General features: G+C 40.9%; 1 protein-coding gene across 1 annotated transcript in view; it reads left to right on the top strand.

The window, feature by feature from the left end:
* The window catches only part of PRR5L (proline rich 5 like), a 76,215-nt gene that overhangs the window by 21,925 nt on the left and 32,896 nt on the right, over positions 1-21,394 (top strand). Inside the window, exons 2-4 of the mRNA XM_063117427.1 lie at positions 5,207-5,468; positions 6,287-6,367; positions 13,925-13,973. Of these exons, the coding sequence (XP_062973497.1) occupies positions 5,263-5,468; positions 6,287-6,367; positions 13,925-13,973 (336 nt within the window). The 5' untranslated portion in view covers positions 5,207-5,262. The remainder of the gene's footprint in view (positions 1-5,206; positions 5,469-6,286; positions 6,368-13,924; positions 13,974-21,394) is intronic.

A 21,394-nucleotide genomic window follows, 5' to 3' on the forward strand; every position in this document is an offset into this window, starting at 1 on the left:
GATTCTGAAAAGTGGCTTGGCCTATAACGCTGTTCTTAAACACAACATCAGATCTTGTTGTGTGTGTAAAGGTAGTGATTCTTTGGATGGTGTTTTAGAGCCTTGTTTCTGGTAACACATCTCTGTCCATGTATGTTGTCACAATCGCCTAACTTTCAGAACTGAATTCCCAAATAATTGCAAGGTATAATAACAAGGGCAGTGTCTTTGTATGGAGGTTTAGTAAAGATGACACTAAGCTATCAAGGCCTACTGGTGGAAATAAAATCAATAAAGCTAAAGTTGAAATAAAGGCTTAGTAAATTATTAACAAGAAGTGAAAGAAGAATTTCACATCAAGATTAGATGTGATATGATACCGGGGGGCGGGGGGGGGGGGGAGTGTAGCTTCTCTTATCCACCTACTTATAGTGCAGCCTTGGGGAATTTCTGTGTCAAAAATTTTCCAGGTCTGTGATATCTGGTTTGGATACTGCACCTAAACTTGTTTTTTTTTTTAACTAGTGGTTGCACTCCTATGCATCCTTACCTTGAAGTTAGTTGCACTGAACTCGATAGCACTTTGTACTAATAGAACATTCATAAGAATTGGCAAAATATGGCACTTTGGTGTGCATTTATTTTGGGCTATATTAAGCACTACAAGACATCTTTTACTTCTGTGGTAAACCTCAGTTGTGCAGTTTGGGTTTAAAAAAAACCCAAAAATTTTCAGGAAATTTTCAGAAAATATTGAAATAATGCAATATTAGCACTTTTTATAGATTGAAAGTCACTTTGTTACTTTAGTAACATAAAATGTAATAATGTCCAAGTTGGTTTGGCATAAAATTATTACATTTGGTATATTAAAAGTACAGTATATTCAAACAATTATTACAAATTTAATTTACTTCTTTACTTTTTTTTGTAACAAATGGAGCTACAAGCTCCTGAACTGTTAGGAACACCTGAACTGTAAGGAACGTCTTTGGTTCCGCCAGTTTATGAGGAGCAGGCAAAAAATCAATTTAAAACAACAACAGAAGAAACCACCAACATTAGTAACAAAGAAATTTATGTTTCCGCTAGTCCTCCAGTGTTAAGACATAAAGTACCCATTCCCATAAAAAGAACTGAGAAAAAAGGGGGAACCAAGATTCAATGAATATGCATGAAATTTAATCAGACTCATTTTCTGACCTATAGCTATCACTATTAGTTTCAGTCTCTGCTTCAATGGCAGTGCCACCTAGAGGCAGAAATGCATCTTGCTTTTGCATTTGAGAGTTGTAGTCTCAGTTTGCAACCTAGGACTTGCTTGTCCTTGGTGCACAGACATTGTAATAATCCGATACTTACGTTTTGCCTGTGGAACTCTGTAATATCTCACGTGTACTAGTGCTATATGCATAACAATAGAAAAAGGCACACAAACCAATAACAAGACCTAAATGTTTTTTTTAAAAATAATATAAAAAACAAAACACCCAGACCAAACACTTCATACCCAGGAAGTCACACTATTTATAATTCTGTTTTTGTGTGTGTGTTTTTGGGTGAAAGGGAAGAACTTTCTCTGTTCCTCCTAGTTCCTCCTCTTGCAATGATTATCCTAAGTGCAAAGGGAGCTACTGCATTATGCATAGCCTTCCCCAACCTGGGGCCCTCCAGATGATGGGGCCCTCCCATATTCCCCAATCAGGGATACTGTGACTTACAGTCCAAAACATCTGGAGGGCACCAGGTTGGGGAAGGCTGCATAGGAGTTGGGAGGCTATTTTAGTCTTCGGTACTGTTGCATGATTCTTTGTGTCCAGGTTTCCTAACAAATTGCCCCATGAACAAATTTGAGTCAGCAGAAAGGAAGGAGGGATAACCATATGCTAGTAAAAGGAGTAAATTCTATTAAAGAAAGCTAGGGAATAACTACTATGGATCTTTTTTTAAAAACGTGGGGGTTTTTAATTTGAAAAGCATGTTCGCCTATCCCCTGATAACTACTATGTTTGTATGAATGGGAATGCATGAGCTTTGTATGCTTACTAAATATGGGCTTTTCTACATAGGGCATTTATCATGTGCTCATCATTCCCTACTCATAGTTGTTTACTGGTTCTTTAGATGACATTCTGACCCTTTACTTTCACTTCTGTGACTAACCAGCACTTTCAGGGAGTTTTTTTTTAGAGCAGGGAAAATGCAGCATTTAATTGTAAAAGTAAAAGCAACCACTTTTTCACTTGTGTATTTGTGCTAGTCTGCTATCTCACAGTGCCACATAGGGGTTTTGTAATGGAAAAGCAGGGAAGGAAATGCTCTTTCTGTAGTGCACCGATTCCAATTCTGTGATGAAACCGAAAGTAGATTCAGTGGATTAACAGCTTCATGTAGAAAAGCTCTATGTATGGATTCTTGCAACTGACCACAAGGACAGCATGGGTAAGCAAGAGGCTGCTGTGGGGCTTGAATTAACTGAATGCACACAACTGCTGGTCTATAGAATTCTTTTGAAATACTTTTTTATTGTTATTAAATCATAACCTCTCCCAGAGTGAATGAGTTGATGTGACATGTCTAATAATTTGCTCAATTAAAATGTAATATCTTAAGGGCAAAAGAAACTTGGATGAGGCCAACTGGACAAAGTGCCAACTGGAGAAATGTATCCTCCTGTGACAAATAGACTTCAGGCTCCACCGCTTGGCTGTTTTCATGAGTGCTATTGTGGTTGCAGGAAGAAATTCAGCTGACTTGAGGGAACATTTGAAAATCAGTGGTGGAAATGGCCTTTCACTAAAGTGTGTGTCTTTAGGAACATCGATTCCTTACTCTTTTGCAGCAAACAGTCAAATGCAAATTGCCCAATGTTCTGTTATATGCTGTAAATTCCTGGTAGCCAAAAGTGCCAGGATGCCAAGAAGGTTCCAGAAAACCCTATTACTATAATCATGACTCTCAACCACAAAGTATAATACCTCTTTCTAAATAACACATTAGAGCATAAGTGGAATGGGCATGGCCAGCAAATGACTAAGCAATGCCTTTGTAGATAGAGCAGCATTCAGGACGGAGCCTGGGAACTTTGAGTAAGATGAACTCAATACTGTGAAAGGAAATACTGTTGTCATTGAGTGTGTGGGAAATCAAAGCTCTGTGGAACTAGGTAATTCAGAGTGGCTCTGAAGTATTCTGCAAATGCTTAAATGTTTTGTAGCACTGTTGTGACTGGCCACTCATGGATGTTCACTGGTCATTCTGACGATGCCGTCAGCCTCCTGTGTGTTTCCTGCTCCATTTTCTGGTTTCAGAAAACCCGACTCTTCTGGGATATATCGATATTTGGGCAGGCAAAGTTGCACTAAATAATGCCCACTAGAGGGTGCCGTCCCATTCAACTGCATTGAAGCTGTACAAGCCACGTGGTCACTGCTGTCTTCCTCGTGTAATTACGGCTTGTTGCAAATGAAGAGAATCAGGAAGCAAGGCCACAGTAAAGCACTGGGATTTTCCCCCATCTGAAGGAGCTCATCATCTCATCATTCACGATGCGGTATAATTCCGGTTTTCTCAGAATTAGCAAAGAGTTTATGGCCATGCTAGTGGCTGAGCAGGGCTTTGCAACTAGTTCTAAAACCAACATTCAAGTCTGCTGCCCCTTGAAGCCAAATGTTACAATACACAAATTGTATAGTGTGTAGATGAGGGTTGTCTTTTACTCTAGTGTAAGCCCAAGCAGATCAGGACCACAGTACTCTGGTAGGGGAGGGTTAAACCTCCTCTGCACACCATTCTCCTCCCACACAGGCAGGGAGTTCTTCAAAAAAGTAAAAAGTCTCCATCGGTACTGAAGTATCAAACGTATACATATGTTTGACTGTAATATGGCCTGGGTTTTAATGGAATAAAAATGCTATATAAATACAGTAGCCAAGTGCTATGCATTTATTTAGCTCAATTATACCTACAGCAACCAAGCAAGATAGGCCAGCATTGTCTGCATGTTGCAGATGGAGCAGTGGTAAGACAGAAGCTGAAAGTGAGTGGCTTCCCTAAGGCCAGTTTGAGTTCCTCCTGGGCTAAGATATGAACCAGGGACTTCACCTCTTGATCTGAATCACAGCACTACACCACCACCCCTCCGGACTATGCTGGCGAGCTCTCTGCCTGACTTTCAGTTGCTTCCTGCTGCTGTTGCTTTTTAAATAAACATGCAGAAAACTAAAATGCCAATTGTCTAGCTCTGACCCATTGCTAAATTTATAAGGCAAAACAAAACCAGACTGGGTGACACAATAAATCCCCTTTGGCATCGTGACAATGTGAACTGCCAGCAGGAGAGGCATGTGTCCTGACTGCAGAGGAAATTTCCACTGGCAACAACGGTCAGGACCTTTGCATTGCAAAGTGAAGTCTTATCTCATTGGTGTCAAATGGTTTTGGCTTTTGCAAAGGTACAGTTTGAAAAACAACAACACATAAATGTGAAATGACTTTTTTTTCTTCTTCATGTGCTCAGCCTGGAGCAGCTGATCGAAAGTGGGCAACTTTCCATCGTTCTGGGTTGGATCCAAAAGTTGTGCAAGAGGAAAGGCTGCTTGCGCAATAGATCTTTCCCACCCCAAGTTGTCTCCTGAGTCTCCCTTCCCCGTAGAGGCTTTGGGGCAGCCCCGCCCCTCAACCAACTTGGGCTGTGTTGTGAGGTTGCAAATGGGAGGGAAGGAACTGTCTCTGGTTGGTGGAGACTCCTTGCACTGTAAGGCATCCATTTAAAGAAAAGAAAACTACTCAGGGAGAAGAAGATCACCTCAGTCCGGATAAAAATCCTTTGAGCAAATAGATTGTATAGTTCTCAGTTTTGTGTGGAATTTCCCTTCCTCCACCCTTTTTCTATTTTCTTTCTTTACATGTTTTTTATTGGTGACTTAGTATAGCCTGTAAGGAGGGCAGAGATATGATGTTTCTAGTTCTTATATTTCAAAGTAGCCTGACGTGTTTTAATGCAAAGTGATTTTCGCATGATACTTTGAACTACACGGACTGCTTGGCATTGCAAGTCTGTTGCACTACCAGTAGATGCAACAGAATGAAGGTCCATCTATATAATTGCATCATAACGGCCACTCTGAAATCCCAGTGATAGGGCTGGATACAAATGTCTTAATAAAATCATATATTTTATATACAGTACGCTTTTGCTGACCTATTTCTTTTTCTCTTGCTACAGGGTGAATTCTAATTCTGAAGGGCACAAAGGCATCTCCTATTGTCCCCGTGCCCCTCATGAAACCATTTCCTGGGCCCTTTCCATCTAAACTGATGACCAAGGATTCCACTGTAGCTTCAGCTCCTGCTTTCCCCTTTCAGAAGATGGGCTCCTTCCGGAGGCCCCGGCCACGTTTCATGAGCTCTCCAGTGCTGAGTGACTTGCCGCGGTTCCTGGCTTCTCGGCAATCTCTGCAGCTTAGCTCTAACTCCGCATGGAACAGGTGAGCCCAACCATGTAGATCCACAAAGCTGCCTTGTATTAGCCTCTTCACATTGTTGGGCTCTTTCACACATCTGAATGCACATGTATCTGTAAGCCAAAACATCCGGAGGGCCGCAAGTTGTCCAACCCTAGTGTAAATAGATGCACACATAGGATTGGTGCCACTAAGTCTGTTTCTGAATTTTGGAAAAAATGTCTTGTCCTCCTGATTTCAGTGGTCTGTTCCTCATCTTCCTCACTTATTTTAGAGGACATTTCCCAACTTTTCTTGGGGACCCCCCCCCTTATTAGAATAGCTTTACTTTGACTGAGTATGCAGTACTGCAGGAGTAGGAAATTTGCGGAAATTTGAGGGCCATGCAGAATATATCTTTTAGCTAGTGCCCTATTGTGATGTGCAGTGAATCCTGTCATTTTAAATTTCTAGCCTTCATAGTTGCAAGGCTAAGTTTGGAAACATGATGGCAGAAATTTCCAATATGATTCTTGCTGCTCAACAAGACGATGTCATGTAACATCTCTGAATAGGAGCTGCAGAGTGGGAGCAGGTTATAACTTCTCTCTGTGTGTGTATTAGTCCCTTGGCATGTGTATAAGCTGTGTTTTCTGTTCTGTTACTTATTGGCAGCCATAGGCAAACAAGTCTGATCATTCCAGAGAGGAAGAAAAAAGCAGAAGCAATTTAAGGACAATTAATCTCCTTCTCTCCTTACTGATATATTACATGGTTCTTGACTACAGTTTTATTGCTTGGTGTAAATCATACCGATGTTCATTATTTATGGCAGCCCTAACTGTCTTGCTTCTATTTGGCAGTGTCCAAACAGCGGTGATCAATGTATTCAAAGGGGGAGGCTTACAGAACAATGAACTCTACACCCTCAATGAAAATGTCAGGTATGTTGCTCTTACTCTGCTGGATGGAATAGCCTGCTTGATGCAGAACAGGTGGTGCAGCTCTGAGATGTGTGCATGTAACTGTTAATTTCTTTATTAGATTCATAACCTGCCCTTGTGTTATTGGCACATTCAAAGTGGCTTACAATATAATTGATGCATGGCATCGTGGTGACAAATCAATACAAAAGTGCAGTAACCATAAGGATTGTCATATACAAAATGATTCTACATAGGAAAATGGAGAGTCGGATTAAAGCCTTATCCTAGTTGCTGTGAATTGATGATTTATGGCTCCAGCAGTAATGCAAAAAATCATTTTGAGGAGCCTATAGCTAACAACATCAAGGGCAACAATAAAGAATTCTTTAAATATATCAGAAGCATGAAAACAGCCAAGGAGGCAGTTGGACCATTGGCAATGGAGTTAAAGGAGTACTAAAGGAGGATAAGGAGATTGCAGAGAAGCTGAATGAATTATTTTCATCTGTCTTCACTACAGAAAATTTAGGACAGATACTTGTGTGACAAAAGATGAAGTTCTAGGCCATAATTTGCTAATTGAAAGCTAATAAATCACCAGGCCCAGATGGTATGCATCCTAGAGTTCTTGAAGAAGCAAAGTATGAAATTGCTGATCTTCTAACCAAAATATTCAATATCCCTCAGATCAGTCTCTGTACCAGAGGGCTGTACTAGTCCAACATAATGCCAATTTTTAAAAAGGGATCTGGGAGGAACCAGGAAATTACAGGCTGGTTAACTTAAATTGGTTGAAAGCAGTATTACATATAAAATTAGTAAGCATATAGAAGGATAAACCCTGGTGAAAAAGAATCAACATTGGTCATAGCTAGACCTAAGGTTTATCCCTGGATCGTCCAGGGGTCAAACCTGTTAATCTAGGTGACACACAGGGGATCCAGTGCTCAGGCAGGGGCGAACCCTGGATGATCCCAGGATAAACTTTAGGTCTAGCTGTGGCCATGGCTTCCACAGTGGTAAGTCCTGACTCACTAATGTTTTAGAATTATTTGAGAGTGTCAGTAAACACGTGGACGGAGGTGAACCAGTAGACACTGTTTACTGGAATTGCCTTTTTACAAAGTCCCATACAAAAGTCTTCTGAGCAAATGTAGCAATCATGGAATAAATGGAGAAGCCCTATTATGGATCAGTATCTGCACCTTCTTTCTACTTTTTTTATTTATTTAAAAATACTGTTGGCACTTGCAGAAGCCCAGGAGTTCTTACTGGATGCCTATTGGAGAAGGCAAGGTCACATGGTCTCTAATAGGCATTCTGGAAGAACTGCCAGGCTCCTCCAATTGCTGGGGGTGTTTTTTTTGTTTTTTGTTTTAAATTTAAAAATAGAAAGAAGATCTCTTAACAACCAAAGAGAAAATTCTTTCCCTCCCTGCAAAAGGGGAAAAAACCAAAAATCCCTCTTTTGCAGGGAGAGAAAATTTCCCGAAAATAGCGGGCAGGAGTCAGCACAGCACTAACTTACAGGTTATACAGTGGAAAAGCAGGAAAGGAAATGCTCATGTAGTGCTTGGCTCTCAATTCTGCGATGAACCAAAAGTAGACATAGCGGATTAACAGCCTTGTGTAGAACATAAGAGCCATGCTGGGTCGGACCAAGGGTTCATCTAGTCCAGCATTCTGTTCACACAGTCGCCAACCAGCTGTCGGCCAGGAAGCCACAAGCAGGACACGAGTGCTACAGCACACTCCCACCCATGTTCTCCAGCAACTGGTGTAAATAGGCATAAAGCTTATGATACTGGAGGTAGCACAATGCTATCATGACTAGTAGCCATGGATAGCCTTCAGCTCCAGAGAAGTTATTGGAATGCTGTGTACAGTTCTGGTCACAACACCTAGAAAAGGATATTGTACAGTTGAAAAAAGTGCAGAAAGAATGAAATGATCAAAGGGCTTGAGCAACTCCCTTATGAGGAAAAAATAAAATGACCCTGTTCGTACGACATACTAACAGCTTAGAAAAAAGGCAAGTAAGAGGAGACATGCTAGAGGAGTACAAAATGTTGCATAGTGTGGAGAATGTGGGTAGGGAGGCATTTTTCTCCCTTTCTCATAACACTGGATTCCCAGAGTCATCCCTTGAAGCTGATGGGTGGGAGATTCAAAAAAGCTAAAATTTTATTTATTCATTTATTAATGAATAAATTACATTTTTATACTGCCCAGTAGCCAGAGTTCTCTGGGGAGTTCACAATTAAAACCATAAAATACAGCAAGTTAAAACATAATATAAACTTTAAAAGTTAAAAATGTCATTTTAAAAACAACAACAAAATAAGTTACAGCCCAGGGAATGTCTGTGAAAAGTTATGTTTTCAGGAGGAGTTTAGAGCTTCGGCTATTGGGCGGTATAAAAATGTAATAAATAAATAAATAAATAAATAAATACATTTTCCGCTTCCCAAACTGCATGAGGGAGGGTTTCCCACATGGTGGGTGCTGCTACAGAGAAGGTCTGCCTTCGAGGTTCTTCATGGTGACATTACGTTCGTTTCGGAAAGACTAACAAGATCTCCTCTGAAGACCATAAGTGTCGTCTGAGTGTGTATAAAGGAAGGCGGTCTGCTAGATATGCTGGTCCCAAGTTTTTTTAAGGTTTCTCGGATAATAACATAACCTTGTATGTAGCTTGTTAGCTAATAGGCAGCTAGCGCAGTTCTTTTAACACAGGTTTTATGTGAGCATAGCTAGGTGTCCCAGTGAGTACTTGTTCACAAAGTACTTCTTCGCACAGTTCATAGTTAAACTATGGAATTCGCTATCACAATATGTAGTCATGGATGGTTTTAAAAGGGGGTTAGATAAATACCTGGAGGATAAGGCTATCAATGGCTGTATGTCCTGATGGCTGTATGCTATGTCCAGAATCAGAGGCAGTACGCCTATTTACACCAGTTGCTGGGGTATTGGGGTGGAAGGATACTATTTATTTATTTATTTATTTATTTATTACATTTTTATACCGCCCAATAGCCGAAGCTCTCTGGGCGGTTCACAAAAATTAAAATCATCATAAAACAACCAACAAGTTAAAAATACAAATACAAAATACAATATAAAAAGCACAACCAGGATAAAACCACGCAGCAAAATTGATATAAGGTTAAAATACAGAGTTAAAACAGTATAATTTAAATTTAAGTTAAAATTAAGTGTTAAAATACTGAGTGAATAAAAAGGTCTTCAGCTGGCGACGAAAGGAGTACAGTGTAGGCGCCAGGCGGACCTCTCTGGGGAGCTCATTCCACAACCGGGGTGCCACAGCGGAGAAAGCCCTCCTCCTAGTAGCCACCTGCCTCACTTCCTTTGGCAGGGGCTCACGGAGAAGGGCCCCTGTAGATGATCTTAAGGTCCGGGTAGGTACATATGGGAGGAGGCGTTCCTTCAAATAACCTGGCCCCAAACCGTTTAGGGCTTTAAATGTCAATACCAGCACTTTGAATCGGGCCCGGACCTGGACTGGCAGCCAATGAAGTTGTAAAAGGACTGGCGTAATGTGATCTCGCCAGCCAGTCCCTGTTAGTAAACGGGCTGCCCTGTTTTGTACCAGCTGAAGCTTCCGGACCGTTTTCAAAGGCAGCCCCACGTATAACGCATTGCAGTAATCCAAACGAGAGGTTATCAGAGCATGGATAACTGTAGCTAGGCTATCACTGTCCAGATAAGGGCGCAGTTGGTATATCAGCCTAAGCTGATAAAAGGTGCTCTTTGCCACTGAGTTCACCTGTGCCTCAAGTGACAGTTCTGGATCGAAGAGCACCCCCAAACTACGGACCCGATCCTTTAGGGAGAGTGCAACCCCGTCCAGGACAGGGCAAACATCACCTCGCCGGACAAATGAACCACCCGCTAACAGTACCTCCGTCTTGTCTGGATTGAGTCTCAGTTTGTTAGCCCTCATCCAGTCCATTACCGTGCCCAGGCACTGGTTCAGAACAGTCACTGCCTCACCTGGGTTTGATGAAAAGGAAAGGTAGAGCTGGGTGTCATCCGCATATTGATGACACCTCAGTCCACATCTCCGGATAACCTCCCCCAGCGGCTTCATGTATATGTTAAACAGCATAGGGGATAAAATAGAGCCCTGCGGAACCCCATGGCTTAGGAGCCACGGCACAGAGCAATAATCCCCCAGCACCACCTTCTGGAATCGGCCATCCAAGTAGGAGCGGAACCACTGCAACGCAGTACCTCCAACTCCCAGTTCAGACAACCTATCCAGAAGGATACCATGGTCGATGGTATCGAAGGCCGCTGAGAGGTCCAGGAGAACCAACAGGTTCGCACTCCCCCTGTCTCTCTCCCGACAGAGGTCATCCCACAGGGCGACCAAGGCAGTTTCCGTTCCAAAACCAGGCCTGAAACCCGATTGAAATGGATCTAGATAATCCGTTTCATTCAAGAGTGCCTGGAGTTGTCCTGCAACCACCCGCTCAAGCACCTTGCCCAGGAAAGGGATATTAGCCACCGGCCTGTAGTTGTTTACATCTTCCGGGTCCAGATTAGGCTTCTTCAGGAGTGGTCTAATTACCGCCTCTTTTAAAGAGGCTGGCACCACTCCCTCTCTCAAGGAGGCATTTACAACCTCCTGGACCCAGCCGGCGATCCCCTCCTTATTTGATGTAATGAGCCACGAGGGGCAAGGGGCAAGCACACAGGTGGTCGACCAGACTTGGCCAAGCACCTTGTCCACATCCTCGGGCCTCAATAACTGAAACTCATCCAATAAAACTGAGCCGGACGGCGCTCTGAACGCCTCTACTAGTGGTGCTGCATTAAGTGTGGTGTCCAATTCATGACGAATCTGAGCGACTTTATCTTCAAAGTGCCGTGCAAACTCGTCACAGCGTGCTACCGAGGGTTCAACTATCTCACGCCCTGGCCCAGAGTGTAACAGGCCACGAACCACTCGGAAAAGCTCCGCCGGACGACACCGAGAAGACGCAATGCTGGTGGAAAAGAACTGCCTCTTTGCCACCCTCACCGCCACAGAGTAGGCTCGATAGTGAGCTCTAGCCCGTGTTCGATCAGACCCAGCACGAGTTTTCCTCCACCTGCGTTCTAGCCGTCTCCCCTCTTGCTTCATCGCCCTCAGCTCAGATGTATACCAAGGAGCTGACTGGGCTCTGCTCAGAGGGAGAATACTACAGCATTCATGCCCTGCTTGTGGGTTTTCCACTGTGTGAACAGAATACTGATCTCATCCAGCATGGCTCTTCCCATATTAATGGATCATAGAGGTCAGCATCTCTCTGTTTCTGATAGCAACACCCTTGGAGCAAATTCTTCACCCACTTGCTATAAAATTTAGAACATAGCTATCAAATATATGTCCTGGAGCCTTATCAGGCTCCTTTGGACCTGGTATGACCCACTGTACCCCTACCACACTGTATGGAAATATGTTCAATGCTAGGAAGCTGATCCACATTGTAAGCCAAATGGGCTAGGTTACCAGTGGCAGTCTGCGCTCTGCTTTGTATAGGTTCATAGAAACTATTCTGCTTTATTAAAACGGCATGGAAGTGTCCCTTTAGTTAAGGTGAGTCGCAAAATAGGTTCCGCTATTATCAACTGCTTATTCTACTGCTTATAAAAATGACGCCCATTGAGCTAATAATTTGACACTTGACATCCACAATCTATCTGATGAGGTCTACAATTATGCAAAATCTCAAACCAATCGAATACTAAGATTATTTAAACAAACCTTTGTCTGACATATTTGTATAAAAAGATTAATTTCCTAGCATGGAGACTAAAGTGGGCAAGAGTTTGCTCTAGAAAATGGGAACAAACTTTGGTTTGTTTGTTCGTGGCTTTTAAAATGCTACCCCCAACCTCAGTAACCATAAAAGGTGACCTCTTTTTCCTTTCTCTCCTCGATGGCTTCTCCCCACCCAACTCTATGAACTTGGCTTGAACGTTATCAACACAGGGGAAGCCAAGATGCTTCGACAAAAGGTTATCAGTGTGTTGCATGATGCTGCTGAAGTTAAGCTAAATTGTGCTCTAAGTTAGGAATAGTTCTAACATTTTCTGTGGTAGCATAAAGCTTTTTTTGCCCTTTTTGTCCTACTTGAAAACAAATCTATAAACTATAAAGCATGGAATTCCTCCCACAAGATCTTGATTTAAAAATGAAGGCTTCGTAAAATTCTGTTCACTGCTTTTTATATCACCTGAATAAGATGACCGCTTCTGCATGCTTTGACAAATTGCTTTATGAGCTTCTGCTCAAATCAGATTCACCCCCATCTCCCCGAGCTGTTTTCTTCTTAACGCATGCTTCAAATGTAGTCTTGGAAAGGAAAGTTGTATACCATTTCCTCTTACAGTTTAAAATACATTTTTGTGTACTTTCTGTGTTGGCAAAATGTGTTTCTCCAGTTGTGTAATTGCCGTGACTGAAGTTTAAGATGAAGTATATGGGCGAAAAAGGCCCAAGTTCATTTGACCAGCAGCGGACTAAGCTATTATTTTGGAATGATTTCCAGAGGAGTAGCAGCTTTGGTCCACGGCAGCAAAAATAACCAAGAGGCACCTAACAAATGTTGTTATGACATAAACTTTCATGGACTGAAGCTCCCTTGACACATCTGAATGAGGTGTGCTCCGCTCCATGAAAACCTATGGCATAGTAAAGTTTGTTTTGGAATGGTGACTGGTAAGTTTGTTGAGATTTGCTAGTAGTGAGTATAAGAACCTAAATATGTATCGTGAGTACATGAAGGAAAATGGCTGGGAGGCCTTGACCAACTAGTGCTATGAAGATAATTGTCATTCTTTAGTTCTCTTGTCCATCTAGGAGCTTTATCATCCCAGTTAATAGTTTGGTATTTTTTTAAAAAAGGAGGGAAAAAAAGCAAGTGGCAAAGAGAAAAACAATGACCAATGGCTAGGGAATGGCTGCTTATAACTTGTCGAGCTCTCTAATATGGGAATTTAGCACCAAAATGCATCCCTCACATCCCTTTTATGTGTTGGATCAACATGGACAAAATAGACCACTGTGTGCTGCAAGAAGAAAAGTGACTTCGAAACATAATCTCAACGCCACAAGAAGCTGTGGTGGGGGCCACGCAGCAGCTGAGGTAAAACCTACAGAATATGTTCTTCAACCAGCAGGTCATAGACGAGGCATATCTTTCTCTGTGTGTTGTGTATCTAGTGATGTAATAAGTTTACTTGAGGGGATGTATTAATCTGCCATGGTTTGTGATCCTGTAATAGTACAGCACGCCTTATGTCCCATCCTGAACATTATTTTCTCGTAAGCAAAGCATAGAATTGTGATATAACTGATTCTATTTGGAGTGTTCTTGGAGCGATTTAGGAAATACAGAGGCTTGGGTTGCAATCCTGTACCTACTTAGCTAGGATTAAAGCACAGTTTACTCATAAGGTTTGCAAGAGATTTTGAAGTAATTTTCTTTAGTTTTGCACTCCATCAGTCTCCACTGGATCAAAAGTATTCATTTTCATAATACATGATCCACTTCTTTTCAGGCGGCTGTTGAAGAGTGAACTTGGATCCTTCATCACAGACTACTTCCAGGTAACATCTTTTCCTTTAAGGGAAGATTTAAAGCATTCCAAACTTGTGCTCTTTTTATCTTTTGGCTTGTTCTTTTGAAGCTAGCTTTGCTGCTTACTGCTGCCATGTAAGCAAATTGGATGGATTCCTTCTGCACATGTGGCTCTGCACATAGTGATCTCTTCTATGAAATACCTTGGAATTTGAACAAAGAGCTGCATAGTTTTATGAATAGCATTGTTTGTGTGGTACCAAAGGCTAATATAAGGGTAGACAATTCAGTTCAGAAGTAAACCTTGTTTATCTTGGCTGATGACCCATCCAAGTTGCTGCTAATCAACACAGTGGCATGACTAGCAAGGTGATCTACCTATCTATTTATTTATTTATTTTATTATTGCATTTATATCCCTCCAATGAACCCAAGGCGGTGTACATAATCCTCCTCTCCATTTTATCCTCGCAACAACAACCCATCTGAGGTAGGTTGGGCTGATAGTTTGTGATTGGCCCAAAGTCATCCAGTGGATTTCCATGGCCAAGTGGGGACTAGAACCCGGATCTCCCAACTCCTAGCCCAACACCTTAGCCACTACATCACACTGGCCACTACACCACACCATCAAACCAACTATGTTAGCTCTAAAGAAAAAAACTTCTCTGCAAAAGGAAGTACTTTGAGATGCTTGCTGTTCTATAGGTTATGATCTATAAAGCCCTATAGAGCTTGGACCAGGTTATCTGAAAGACCTCCTTCTCCTGTATGAGGCTTCCTGGGTTTTAATATTTTAGGAGGAGGCCCTTTTCTTGGCCCTGCCACCATCAGAAGCGTGTTTGGTGGGGAAGTGAGAAAGGGCCTTCTCGGTAGCTGCTCCCAGGCTTTAGAACTTGGTGGCTTCTCCCAGGTTTGCTCCCTCCCTGCTGTTCTTCCGTTGGCAGGCATTTGGCAGCATATAATGGGTCTTTTGATGAGGCCCTGCATTGTCTCTGGTTTTAAATTGTTTTAGATATATGTTGTTGTGTTTTATATCCTTATGTGAATGGTTTTATACTTGATATAATGTATTTTAATGGTTTTTAATTTTTGTGAACCACCTAGAGAGCTTCAGCTATAGGGTGGCATTGAAATATAATAAATGAAACAAAAGGTCTTTTTTTTAATCCAAGTAGGCCTTTGGCATCTAAGCTGGTCTGTTGGGTTGGGTGCTGTTTGTGCTCTTTTAATGGTGTTTTTATAATTTTTTATTTTATGATTGTTTTAACTAATATTCAGTTTTGGTTCTTTTTATTGTTATCTGCCTTGAACACCATTTCTTTGGTGGAAGGGTGGGGATAAATCAAATAAATAAGTAAATACGTTACTGTTCCTTCTCAGAGTGGCTCCTTGTGTCACTCTCAGAAAGGTGAGAGGGAACAATAGGCTTGGTATGCCAGAAGTGGGCATTCCTATGAGGAAAATTTCCTTTGACTCAACTTGCTCACTAGGGATTCATGCTGTGATGATGGTACTTTCCCCATACCCACCTTTTTGGAAAAGAACGAAATGGTAGTGAGATGAGAACATCAACTCAAGCATGCATTTGTGACAATTTTATGTGGAATGAACATTAGATAAGATATTAACTCACATATTCCTAGTATGCATTAGCATGCATTTCTGTTTGTGGCTTTGAAACAGTGAGTGGAAATCTCATTTAATAAGCCTTTCCAGGAGTTTGGCACCGCTTTCTGAAATTTGCTTAGTCTGCAGAGCAACCATAATTTTCAAACTGGAAAGGAGACAATACATGAGTCAAAGTGAAAGATTGTTGGTTCCTTCTGAGTGATGTTGCACCCTTCTTGTAGATTGTCTTTAACCACAGGAAAAGTGGCTCTCATTATCTACATGAATCCAAAAAGATGCTGGTAGTTTCTGGTTTTGCACTTATTCAGGGTGGTGAATATTATGATGGTTGAAGGAAATGTTGTTATACTGATGTCGCTCGCCATTAGTAAAACGTAGCGTGTGGAGGCAAAATGTATGTATAATCATCTTTAAACACACATGGATCTGGGAAACCTGGGCCAATTTGCTTTCCCAGAAACTTGTATCCTGGCTAACTGAATAAATTGTGCGTTGGTACATGCAGTCCATTGGTTCATTGCCCTTCCACAATTGGCTAAACAAATCAGGACTTTTTGTTGTTGTTGCATGTTCAAACTGGGAACCCTGGTTTATTGTTCCCTTTATAAGCCAGGATTTGTTAACTAAGAACAAACCCTGGGAACAGCAAGTGAGGAACCCTGGTAAAGACAGCATGTTAACCAAACCGTTCCGGGTTTGTTTAGCCACCTGTGCTAGTGAAACAACCTAAATGGGAGTGAATGGGCTGTGTCCACCAGCACACACCTCATTCACAGTCAGCCAGGTATACTGAAAAATCCTGGATTATTGTTGCATGAAAATGTGGATAATGCATAGAGAAATTGTTAGGCGCTCCCAGTTCTTAGGGCAGGAGATGGGGCATGATCCATTTTTTATCTATAGCAGTCTTTGGTGTTTAGCATTTCAATCCATTTAGCTCTCCAGACAAACTAGATAAATTCATCTCTGAATCACTTTTCCTTCTATATGTGTGTTTTCCTCAAAGAAAGAGGGTACTTGCACAACTGTTGCTGTCAAAATAGATCCTAGGATAAGAGATTACTTGGGGATTGGGAAACATCACAGTTGACTGAAATAGTGTGGAAAACCAAATATGTGAAAGAATATGACTTGGTTCAGATATAATGACAAACCATAGTTTGTGGTGATGAGTATGATCCAGCACAAACTATGAGGGGAGCATTATAGAAGCTTTATATATAGTTTAGTCGCAAACCAGAATCCCATGATTTGAGAATCCTGGATTTTGTGCATAATAGCAAACCATGGATTGCCATTGCATCTGAATTGAGTTGTATATCTGCGGTCCTGCAAACCTCCAGATGAAAAGGCCCCTCATGGTAGCACAGCAAGAACTAGCAGCTCCTGAAAAAAATGGTAACAAGAAGCAATGCTCATTTCTGGAATGGTTAGGGGAAATTCCCTGGTCTGGAACTTTCCCTGGTCTGGAAATGAGTGTAACTATTCATTTCTATGAATATTTTAGTAACCTCTAGTTCCTAGTTTATTGATGGTTTTATTCTCCCAACATTTTAACAATCTATAAATACATTTTAACATGGTGTTTTAAATTTGTAATTTTGCATTGCTGCTGTTTTTATCTGGTTGAGCTTTTTTATTGTATTTTATATTATGGTTTTATACTGTTGTTTTATATTATGAATGGTTTTAATTTTTGTGAACCGCCCAGAGAGCTCCGGCTATTGGGCGGTATAGAAATGTAATAAATAAATAAATAAATAAATAAATAAATGGTTGCATTAGGAACTAGTGCAACTTAACAGTCTTCCGGATTTTAAGAAAGCTATAAAGACTGATCTCTTCCGGCAGGCCTACCCAGTTGAATTTTAAGATGCCTTTTAATAATGTGCTGCGTTTAATAATGTATTAGTTTTAATTTATTTATTTTATTTTATTTTATTTATTACATTTTTATACCGCCCAATAGCCGAAGCTCTCTGGGCGGTTCACAAAAATTAAAACCATCATAAAACAACCAACAAGTTAAAAATACAAATACAAAATACAATATAAAAAGCACAACCAGGATAAAACCAAGCAGCAAAATTGATATAAGGTTAAAATACAGAGTTAAAACAGTATAATTTAAATTTAAGTTAAAATTAAGTGTTAAAATACTGAGTGAATAAAAAGGTCTTCAGCTGGCGACGAAAGGAGTACAGTGTAGGCGCCAGGCGGACCTCTCTGGGGAGCTCATTCCACAACCGGGGTGCCACAGCGGAGAATTTTAAGATGCCTTTTAATAATGTGCTGCGTTTAATAATGTATTAGTTTTAAATGTTTTAATTATATGTATTTTATGGCATTTGCATTTATGTTGTACCCCGCCTCGATCCGGAGGGAGAGGCAGGTAATAAATAAATAAATAAATAAATGTTGGGTTAGGGGGGAAAAACAATTGAAAGAGGAATATGGAGAGTTGTATAGGTTGATAAGCATTGTATCAATGCCCCTTCATTCTATGCTTCTCTGAAAAGGGAGTTCTTTGTACATAACTCTAGGGGGCAGTTCCAGATGTCTAGTTGTATTCCTTTTTTAATACAAGTGGTGGATTGATGTCCCAAATCAATAGGTCCGTGCATTCTGCAGGAGACTGCATACATGCAATTCGGTACAGGGATCGCTGAACTGTCCTCTATACCAGACTTCTAGAGATGGTGGGAGTGCTTGAAAATGGAAAAACGCTATATCATTTCAACAGCAAACATCCCACTGACTAGGTGGTGGTAATAATATGAATTCAGAGCTGGTACTTGCTCATTTCTCATTTCAGGAAAGTGAATTTATCTGATAACCTTTTAATTTTTAACTATAGATTGTATTCTATAATGAAAATTCCATCTATTCCTAGATGAAGATTATTCTGAGGAATTGGGTTTATAGAAAGGCTAAGGTATGCTCACTTGATCTATAGCAGTTATAGCTCTCAATTGAAAGCAAAAAGCCAACACACTACGGAAAGTGTGGGTGTTCTTAAAGAAATGATCTTAGTACATAGGAATGAGAAAAGTGGAGCATTTTAAAGAAGAAAAGGGAGGAAAATGTAGATGCCACATTATCATTTGTGTAACTCTTGAACATCCAATTAGTTGTTATATTGCTCACCAAAATATTTGGAACTACTCATTATTGCATAGAAGAACATTCCCTGTCCGGAAAGATACTCTTGCATTTTTGTAATGGCATTTTGTGAGAAGAGTAATGAAAAGGAGACCCAGGCCTAATCTACACCAAGCAAGATATTGCACTATGAAAGCGGTATATAAAAGGCAGGAGCCATACTACAACTTTATAGTGATTTTGAAGTGCACTGAGCTGTTGGGACCCATTGACACATACCGCTTTCATGCTGCTATATTCTACTTGGTGTGGCTCCTGCCTTTTATATACCGCTTTCATACTGCTTTTATAGTACGATAACCTGCTTGGTGTAGATTAGGCCCTATTCACAAGTCTAAAGAGCTTTCCTAACTAGTGATATGTATAATTCCATAAATAATCCTATGCTATCCTATTTTATGCTATGGTTAGTACAGCAAATAGTGGACTTGTTCGGACAACACGCTAAGCCATGGTTAGGCTGCTAACCCTAGTGCAGCATATGGTTAGTGAGCGGTTTAAACCCTGGTTATGTAGCCACCATGGTTAGGAATGGTTCACATGATAGATTAAGCCATGGTTCACATGACACACTGGGGAAGGTAATGGCAAACCACCCCGCTACAAGTCTGCCAAGAAAACGTCAGCGAAAGCAGGCGTCCCTCTAGGAGTCAGCTTGCACGAGAGGGTTCCTTTCCTTTCCTTTCACATGACACACGAAGCCATAATGTTTAGCTCAAAATGCTTAATCACCGTGGCTTAGTGTGCCATCTGAATGGGGTCACTCATTTCTAGAGCTTCCTATCAATTTCTAGTACCAGTGCATTATTCTTACTTCTAAACAAGTGTTAACTCAGTTATGATAAAGAAAAATTTCCTTCATGAAAGTAAATGGGAAAGTCTCCTTGTTCCAAAGTGCTCCATTATGTGCATAATGCCCTGACTCTTGATCAGTAAAACCTACAAACATAGATGTCCAAGATGGTTGCATAACGGTGACTAGAAATGGAATCATGCTCAAAACTGCTTCATGTGGGAACCTGATTGGGTGTACTGATTCACTCACCACATGGAATCTCAATTTTTCTCCATTTATCACAAACTTAAATGAAGGGTTTAGGCTTGCAGAGTTATGGGGAAAGTCAGAGGTTCCATGTGGTGACCAAGTATGAAACTATTTCAGATATGGAATTGCCCAACCTTCATTTTCTAATGCTAGTGAGATGAGACAAGATCACCCCATAGCACTTCCACCCCTCTAATTCAAGTGTTGTAGCAAATAAGCTACTGGCACTTGTCAAACTGAAGAAGGCACATCAGTATTTCTAGTTCAAACGACTGGAAAGTGCCACATTTACCCATCTTTACTCGCTAGTTTTGAACTCTTTCTTGCTGACTGGAAGTTAGCAGGATTGCCTTCAGAAAGTTTGCCTTCATTGGCTGTAACAATGTCTGGCATGATTCTATAGCTACCTGTGCATGCAGGTTAGGGATGTATGAGAAATTCATTTCAGTTCATTTTTGATCCGGGTTTAAACAGTTTGCACCTTCCAGGATGAACATGGACTTTGATGGAATCTGCAGTTGAACTCTGTACATTTCCAAACTTACAATGTGAGTTGTGGACCCAAAAATTGCACCCATAAAAATGTGCATGAAAAAAGTGTACTTTTGAACAATGTGCACGAATACGTTTCAGTCAATGAGAGAAGAATGTATACATTTCAAAGATGCAAACAATTGTTGCATACATTTGGAAAAATATACATAAAAATGTACATAGATTTTCATGCAAAAAGAAAAAAACACGGGTCACATTCTGATATGGACTTGAGTTAGAACGAGCTTCAAGATGCAGTTTGGCGAACTTCAGCAAACTTGACCTTTGCTGATTTTTACACATCACTAATGCAGGTTTAGAGGTTCCTAGAATCCTTCAATCTGACTAGCCAAGGATAGCTTTTTCCACCTTCAGAGAAATGTAATTACATATCTGCCCTGGATTTTCCTTGGAGATGTAGGTGGTGGAGTAGAAACACATTTTCCACTGTTCTGAGTACAGAGCAGGACATGTGCTTCCAAATGGGCACAGTCGTTTTTCATCTAGGTCATTGGCTGTGTGGGGGGGTATGGGAAAATGAAGCCTTGCAGAGATGGAAACTTCAGTAAATTAGTGTCACTGGTGTGACTAGGGCAGTGGGCTTGGTTCCTGCAGAAACTTGATTTTTTAAAGATTTGGAGATAGCTTGACTGTCGTTGCCCACTCCAGCCTCACTTCAAGTATTATATACTGCTTTATGGTGTATCTTTGGCATCCGAGGCCTCCCCCACTGCACTTTTGCTTTGATTGTTGCTTCACTCCCACTTTATTCAAGCTTCTTTTCGTAAAATATCATTACACTTACAGTACATCGTTTTGGGGGAAGTATAGTATCAAATCATGAAACTGTGGGCGTGTAGGAATGGCTTTCTAAAAAAATAAGATGATCATAGCTTTAACTTGTTTATATTTTCCCAGACAAATATTTTTGGTATCTTAAATAATTGCTAACTTTTAAAAAGTGATTCTCAGAAATGCCCTGCCATTAAAAGGAGACACTGACTTCTATTTATCAAGAAAAACAAACAGACAAACCTCGCTTTACTTTAAGTGGAGACTGTCTCTGGTAATTTCTCA

The sequence above is a fragment of the Elgaria multicarinata genome, chromosome 2 (genome assembly GCF_023053635.1).
Source record: "Elgaria multicarinata webbii isolate HBS135686 ecotype San Diego chromosome 2, rElgMul1.1.pri, whole genome shotgun sequence".
NCBI lineage: Eukaryota > Metazoa > Chordata > Lepidosauria > Squamata > Anguidae > Elgaria > Elgaria multicarinata.